The following is an 8,687-nucleotide window of genomic DNA, read 5'->3' on the forward strand; positions in this document are numbered from 1 at the left end:
CCCCCCACCTTACTAGTTTAAATCCTCCCAAGCAGTTCTAGCAAATTTCCCTGCCAGTATATTAGTCCCCTTCCAATTTAGGTGCAATCCATCCTTCTTGTACAGGTCACTTCTACCCCAAAAGAGATTCCAATGATAATAAAATGTGAATCCTTCTCCCATACACTAGCTCCTCAGCCATGCATTCATCTCTCTATCCTCTTATTCCTGCCCTCACTAGCTCGTAGCACTGGGAGTAATCCAGATATTACTACCCTTGAGGACCTCCTTTTTAAATTTCTGCCAAACTCTCTGTAATCTCTCTTCAGAATCTCAACCTTTTCCCTTCCTATATCATTGATTCCAATGTGGACAATGACAAGGTAGTGACTAATTAAGGAGAGTCAACATGGCTTTGTGCGTGGAAATCATGTCTCACAAACTGGATTGAGTTTTTTGAAGAAGTAACAAAGAGGATTGATGAGGGCAGAGCAATGGACGTGATCTATATGGAGGTGAAAGTGAGGACTGCAGTTGCTGGAGATCAGAGTCAAGATTAGAGTGATGCTGGAAAAGCACAGCAGTCAGGCAGCATCCGAGGAGCAGGAAAATAGAAGTTTTGGGCAGAAGCCCTGGGACTGCAGATTGGCGTTCGACAAGGTTCCCTATGGGAAACTGGTTAGCAAGGTTAGATGGAGAAAGTGAGGTCTGCAGATGCTGGAGATCAGAGCTGAAAATGTGTTCAGGAAGAAGGGCTTATGCCCGAAACGTCGATTCTCCTGTTCCCTGGATGCTGCCTGACCTGCTGCACTTTTCCAGCAACACATTTTTAGCAAGGTTAGATTTCAGGGAAAACTAACCACTTGGATACAGAACTGGCTCAAAGGTCAAAGACAAAAGGATGTTGGTGGAGGATTGCTTCTCAGACTGGAGGCCTATGACCAATGATGTGCTACAAGAATCAGTGCTGGGTCCACTACTTTTCATCATTTATATAAATTGATTTTGATGTGAACATCGAAGGTATAGTTAGTAATTTTGCAGATGACACCAAAATTTGATGCGTAGTGGACAGTAAAGAAGATTACCTCAGATTACAACAGGATCTTGATCAGATGGGCCAACGGGCTGAGAGGTGGCAGATGGAGTTTAATTGAGATAAAAGCCAGGTGATGCATTTTGGAAAAGCAAATCAGATACTTATACACTTAATTGTAAGGTCCTGGGGAATGTTGATGAATAAAGCTCTTGGAGTGCTGGTTCATAGTTCCTTGAAAGTGGAGTCGCAGGCAGATAGGATAGTGAAGAAGGTGTTTGGTATGCTTTCCTTTACTGGTCAGAGTATTGAGGATAGGAGTTGGGAGGTCATGTTGCAGCTGTACAGGACATTCGTTAGGCCACTTTTTGAATACTGCATGCAATTCTGGTCTCCTTGCTATCAGAAAGATGTTGTGAAACATGAAAGGGTTCAGAAAAGATTTACAAGGATGTTGTCAGGGTTGGGGGATGTGAGCAATAGGGAGAGGCTGAACAGGCTGGGGCTCTTTTCCCTGGAATGTCAGAGGCAGAGGGGTGACCTTATAGAGGTTTATCAAATCATGAGGGGCATGGATAGGTTAAATAGACAAAAGGTCTTTTCCCCAGGGTCGGGGAGTCCAGAACTAGAGGGCATACGTTTCGGGTGAGAGGGGAAAGATATAAAAGTGACCTAAGAGGCAGCTTTTTCACCAGGGGAGTGGTGTGTGAATGAAATGAACTGCCAGAAGAAGTGGTGGAGGCTGGTACAATTACAGCAATTAAAAGGTAGGTATAATGAATAGGAAGTGTTTAGAGGGATATGGGCCAAGTGCGAGCAAATGGGACTAAATTAGGTTAGATATCTGTCATGGATGAGTTGGACCACAGGGTCTGTTTCCATGATGTATATCTCTATGACTCTATGACTTCACAGCTAAACAAATATCCGAGGCACTGTTATTCAATTCGCAGAAGGTGAAATTGGAAAAAGCCCTTGGGGATTTTGATTGACTTGATGCTCAATAAATTTGTGGAACAGCAAAACAAATCATCACTAAAAACCTCAATGATAAAACAAATTAATAAATTCCATTCATTAGAAAATATATTGTGTTTTAATCATGGAGACAGAGATACTAACTGAATATAATTTATCAAAATGGACGCAGGAAACACCTGGCTAGTTCTAAAACAACCTTGAAAAATAAATGGTTGCATGGCTTTTGATTTGTGTATAGTAAAGCTATTTATTGCACAAACGGCGTGGCACTATTATCAAATATTTCAGCTTTTACAAGCAATAACTTCAATTTTTCATGACTAATATAATATCGTGTTTAGATAATCTCAAATGAACATTGAACAAACAGCTGTTTTTGTTCAGCAATGTCAACCAGCAAAGCATATTAGCAATGTTGAAACAAAACGGTTTTGTTTCACACAGGGGTGGAAATCACTGATTATAATCGTGGGTCATGCTGGAGCCTGTATTTATGCACCAACTTTTACATTCCAATTGGATGGCTCTATTTGGCACACATCAGGCTCTACTCAGTTTGGACTTTTTTTTTGAGCTTTGCTGGACTTTAATCCCAGATCCAGAGGGAATGATTTTTTCTGGTTCGTTTCTGTTACACCCAAATTTTTTTCCATTTGAAGAACAATTTAGCATTAACTACTAATAGAATCCCATGTCAAATTTTTAAAAACTTTAAAAATCAACCCAGAATCTGAATTGTTTATTTATTAATTCCTTGAGAATTTGAAACTTCATAAAAAGGAAACCTAGAGATTTCTGACAAAGAATTAGTCATGAAATCCTCTCACCTCTAGGACTTTCATTACCAAAATACTCATCCGTTTTATCTGAAGGATTGTACTTTTCCATGCAATGTGAGAGTGCTAAGAGCAGTAATAAGTTAAACAAGACCCATACCACAATCTGGATTGTATTGATAAGAGACAAGTACCACTCAGGTACTCAGGTGTCAGGTCATCTTCATCTAGCTTTCCTTAGCATTCAGCACAACGATAAATTCCCCACCATCAACATCCTGGGGTTTTCCTTTGATTCGTCCTTACTGGTCTTGTCATGTAAATAAACCCTGTCTCATTTTCCACTACTGGTCTTGTCATGTAAATAAACCCTGTCTCATTTTCCACTTGCTCATCCACAACCATGCAGAACTCATGAAAAAAAAACTATGAAGTGCATATCAGTGCGCAGTGGTCCGAGATCTGAGTCTACAGAGGAATTGCCAGTCACTTAATGAAGGAGGCCATATGTGCAGACAGAAGGGAAAAAAAAACAGCACTTGTGACCTGACTAGACTCCTCCATTACAAGAGCTAATGGAACACAGCCTCTGGAATTTCCATCAGATTTTCATGCACCTGATGCTGTCCATCCAACACGAGCCACCTTACTGATGGCTCCCAAATGCAGATATTCAGCCTGGGTTTGGTGATGGGGGAGGGGGTGGGGAGCTGGTCAGTCGGCATAGGATTGCTTTCTCTCAGCCTTCTGTATGACAGTAACCTCTATTGCCGATGACAGATACTCATGCATATATGCGATGTTCTCACCAACTTGTGACCCCAAATTGAAGTGTGAATTGATACCCACTGTGCAGGAGTATTTGCACTAATGGAGGATGCCAGCAATAATGTGACACTGTATCCTTTGATATCCATATTGCTTCACAAGTTTACAATCGCCCCCTCAAAGTCAGCAGTTCTCCAATTTTGTCGCTGACCTGAGAGAGAGAGAGAATGGAAAGAAAGTACAAAGCGCTTTAGACCTTCAAAGACAAATGTTCTGAATCACACAATGTTCAGGTCAATTTATGTACCTCAAGGGAGATAGCAGCACAATCCCCAGTGTTCAACAAGGCTCTCTTTGTGCTTTTTTTTCCCCACACAAGGCTACTCCCCTTCTTTTACCCAATCACTTGCCTCATCATCCACAATGGAATAGCTGTTCTGCCAATTCCAAAGCCTCATCTCCCACGAGTGAGAAAATGGCATCAAATGGCACTTAAAGTTGTTCTGTGTCATTTCTCTGGCAATCTGGACATTGAGCACATTCAGATAGGGGGCACAGATGGCGATGGGATAGGCAGGGGGCTTGGTGATTACTTAAATGCACCAATCTGCAGTGACTTTGCAAAGGTCAGGATTGACAGACAAGCGCCCAGGGACAGAAATCCTCTTACAGAAGCTACTGCAGACTAACAATATTGTGACTGATCAGATAGCCTTTTCCTCCCCAGCAACCCCACATCCTTGTATGTTGCCATTTCTAATCTTGAACAGTTTACAGATGAGGTACTCCCCTTGGCAGAACAAGTGTTATTCACATGCTTGGGGCACCACAGCCAGGTGAAAGAGGGAGCCTTGTGATAATTGCTTCTAACTTGCATCCAAGTTTATTTGGTTAAGCAGCAGTCTCTGCCTTCTATACCCGAGGAAGAAGTCTTCTCACCTTTTCCAAAGATCTTTGTGGACAGCCTGCAGGGAATTATCACTGAAATGTGGGGTGAACGGGGATATTTCCTCTGCCAAGTGAGGAAGGGCCTCTTTCTTCCAGACTTCAAACCTCCAGGTGTGATCATAAATATACCTCCTCATGCTGGAAGAGAGAGCTGAATGCAGCTCCACTGTAAGATTCAGGCAGCAACTTGATTCAACTCTTTATGACATGGCACCAGTCATCTCCATTGGCCTTAACCAACACCACAGCCACTATCCCCACCTTCATGAGGCTGTAGGGGGAAAATTGAGTTGCAACTACCAACAGTGGCCTTTTTCCTGTTCCAGCTGTGGGACATCAGGCCGACCCAGAAAAATTCAGCCACAGCACCACTCTAGCCCAGTAGGCCACTATCTGGCCCATTAAGTCCATGTCAGCTCTCTGTACAGCAGTCAGTCAGTCCCAACAGCCCACTCTATTTTTGAAGCCCTGAAACTTGAGCAAGTGCCCATAAATCAGTCACCATTTCAGTTTCCAACTGTGGACAATGAGTTCCAAGTGATTACCACATTCTTCCTCACATCTCACATCTTACCTAATGACGTGTTTCTGTTTATCTTAGAACTATCTATCTGCCAATGGGAAGGGTTTTTTTTGTCTACATTATCTAAACCAGTCATAATTTGTACAGCTCTATTAACTCTCTCCATTCCCTAATGCTTGAAAGTTACATTTAAAAATTTAACCTCATTTCTTTCCCACGATGAAAATGTTAATTATTTAAATTCCAGAGCAGTGGAAAGTCAACATAGGTGGTCTAGGAGCCAACAGTTTTAAAACTTGGAAACAAGCCACCCAGAAATCAAAACTGTGCAAGTCAAACGTTAAAAATGTTTACACAAACATCAGATATACAGGAAAAGCAGAGTTGCTTAAAAATGCAAATAGACAATTAGAAATAAAATGTATTTAAAGTTGGAGATAAATGGATAAAAAAGGATGAACAAAAACAAAAGTTGGGTATGCTTATTATTATTAAAGCAAAATTACTGTTAACACACCTAAATTTGCTTTTACTGTAACATTTATTTCAGTCGAAATGTGCATGAACTTAAGTTCAACATAAGGGTAATCTAATACACTCTGAATTTTCTTGTAGCTACTGGCACAATATTCCTAAGATGTGACTAATAAAAAATAATCATGGATTGTTTTCTTTTTAAGCTGCCATTCGTTCAACAATGTCATTTTACCTTAGAAGTTCCTTTTGTAGAAAAGTATAACCCAGATCTTCTCAAAACAAAGTAACATTTCTTCCATGTCTTTTTTCCTTGTTCTCTGGCATGAAGGTAACCATGAACCTCAGGGTACGTGCTTGAATTCAAGAAATTCTAAAAACAAAATTTCAAACTTGGCATTGAAGGTTGAGAAAAAGAAAAATTATGACAAGGAAATAAGTAAAGCAACATTAATGTAGACGTCGTGAAATTGACTAATCTGTGTTTGGTCTACTTCCAGTTCTGAAAAAGCAGGTGAGCCCCAGGAAGACGGAGGAAACGCTTCAATGATACCCTCAAGGCCTCACTGACGACACCAGGAAATCACTGGCCCAAGACTGTCCAAAGTGGAGGAGCAGCTTCCGGGAAGGCATGGAGCACCTCAAGAGTTGTCATTGGGAAAAAGCAGAAGCCAGGTGAAAACAGTGAAAGGAGCATGCTGCCACACCAACGCTCCACTCACCCTTTCCCATGATCACCTTCTGCCCCAAGTGTAACACAGCCTAAGCAAGCTGCATGGGTCTGTACAGCCATCTATGGACTCACCCGGAGAATGGAAGAGAGTCATCCTGGTCTGCAAGGGACCACCAATAATGATGAGGATGATGATGATGATGTTAGGGCCTGGACAGAACGTTGCTTGGAGTTACCAAATCATAGCCTCTAAAACACTTTTATATGGCTTCACCTGGGCATTGGTTTATGGATGCTCCAAAACAATTCACTGGCCCTCAAAATTTACTTTCACTTTCATATTTGTCCAACTCTGTTCTCTGTTTACAATCAAGACATCCCTAATTCTTTGTCATGACTTTGCCACTAGAAATCTTTCTGCTCATTTGCATCAAGGTTTTGACTTCCATATCAATCCCAAGCCTGTTATATCCACATTTTTCCCCCGCCGGTTATTTCTCTCCTTTATACAAGCTCACTACCATGTTCTCAGCCATACCAGCCATATTCTCAACTTCGTCTTTTACTCATATGACCTTATTCACGTGAAGTCATCTCCAACTATTTTCCTGTATATCCATCTAATCACAGGCCTCTACCATCTTACAAACTCACTTTTCTATGCTTTCATGCCAATTTCAACCACCAAGGTGCCAATCATTTTTTGGCACTCCCTCAATTTTTTGCAGTATCTCCTATCCCTCTAATATGGGTTCCACCTTCACTCCCTCAATTCAAAGATCACAAATTTGTGAGCCTGATGCATAGCTCATTTTAGCCATTCATCACCATACCTACTGGACCACAAGTCACTGGTTTCATTTTGCTTCACAATACAGCCTATTACTCTGTGGTCATCCTGGACAGCAAAAATAACTTTTGTGCTTTTTTTTCCTCTCCCCAAGTATTTCCTTAAAGCTTCATCAGTAAGTGTTAGGGGATCAAATTCCATTGTTATCAAGATTAAATCAGGAACAGTACAGGTTGGCACACCACAGAGATAAGATGTAACCAGCCTGTCAGCCTTTTTTCCAATGCTATTGGCTATTTTAAGAGACATACAGAAATGCAACTCCTCTCCAAGGATTAAAGATTAGACAGCAAAATCCACAAGATAAACATTTTTACTTTGTTAGAATAGTGATCATCACTGAAACGCTGACACTTTGAACACCACAGTACCATAAAATGGCCATTGTGATTGTTGTATGAAGTTGGGAGTGCAATAGTTGCAATTTCCAAGCAACTGACTGCCCTTTTAATCAAAAATAATATTTCAGACATAAGGTTGGCTTACAGTTACATTATTTGATAAAGGCTAATGACCTGAATCTGCAAGTATAAGCAGGTTCACATTCATTCAGACAGAATTTACTTTTGTTCTGACTTCCTGGTGTCCAGTAATTGGCACTATCAAGCTATGGAGAACATGAACATATATTTTAAAAATATAAACATATATAGTTTCAATCCCCTAACTTTAGATAAATTTTCGCACCTGTATTAACTGAGAATGACTTAAGCTTCCATTTGACTCACTGCAGCTGGTCACCATGTGCTCTGGAAAATACTGCTCAAAAAAGAAATTAAAACGTCATAGCATATTTAGCAGGGTGAAGACAGAATACAATACAAGTATTATATATTATTGTTAAATTCTGTTAAACATTACAACACCTGCAGTAAAAGAAAACACTGAACTGTACTTTTTCACAAAGTTCAGTACCTTTAACTTCAAAACTTTTTTTCCCCAAAGTCTGATGCTATAAGAAATTTTCACTGATGATACAAAGAAGTTTTAAAAGTGGTGCATCAGCAAGACTTTCATTATCACTTCCTATACTATGACCATGGTGAGATTTCCTGATGGCAACAATGGTAAGTAAAAATTCAGGCAAATGTGATGGTTATCTGTGGCAAGTTCTGAAGGAGGGAAAGAAAAATAAGGTTGAGTTTGGAGCATAGTATTATAGACCTCTCTACCCAATTGCACTGTAATTTGTAGTCCATTTTGGGCATTCCTTAGGGCCCACTGGAAAAGGAAAATCTATGCTACAGGTGTTTCCTTCTTGCCTTCAAGTGACATAACCTCTTTTGGCAGTTCTGTCATGGAAGACTCAAACTAAAATGTTGGGTTTTGGTGGGTTGAAAAACTGTGAAATCTAGGCTCATTTATAGAGTCATAGAGATGTACAGCATGGAAACAGACCCTTCGGTCCAACCTGTCCATGCCAACCAGCTATCACAACCCAATCTAGTCCCACCTGCCAGCACCTGGCCCATATCCCTCCAAACCATTCCTAATCATATACCCATCCAAATGCCTCTTAAGTGTTGCAATTATACCAGCCTCCACCACTTCCTCTGGCAGCTCATTCCATACACGTACCACCCTCTGTGTGAAAACATTGCCCCGTAGGTCTCTTTTGTATCTTTCCCCTCTCACCCTAAACCAATGCCCTCTAGTTCTGGACTCCCCCACCCCAGGGA

At 40.9% G+C, this 8,687-nt stretch overlaps 1 protein-coding gene across 4 annotated transcripts in view; it reads right to left on the reverse strand.

The window, feature by feature from the left end:
- LOC122551642 (growth factor receptor-bound protein 14-like) overlaps positions 1 to 8,687 on the reverse strand; it is a 150,309-nt gene that overhangs the window by 88,733 nt on the left and 52,889 nt on the right. For all 4 annotated transcript variants that reach the window (XM_043693890.1, XM_043693891.1, XM_043693894.1 and 1 more), the window contains 2 exons: positions 7,696 to 7,767; positions 5,721 to 5,858 (listed from right to left, as the gene is read on the reverse strand). In XM_043693890.1, the coding sequence (XP_043549825.1) occupies positions 5,721 to 5,858; positions 7,696 to 7,767 (210 nt within the window). The remainder of the gene's footprint in view (positions 1 to 5,720; positions 5,859 to 7,695; positions 7,768 to 8,687) is intronic.

The sequence above is a fragment of the Chiloscyllium plagiosum genome, chromosome 7 (genome assembly GCF_004010195.1).
Source record: "Chiloscyllium plagiosum isolate BGI_BamShark_2017 chromosome 7, ASM401019v2, whole genome shotgun sequence".
In the NCBI taxonomy this organism is placed as follows: Eukaryota; Metazoa; Chordata; class Chondrichthyes; order Orectolobiformes; family Hemiscylliidae; genus Chiloscyllium; species Chiloscyllium plagiosum.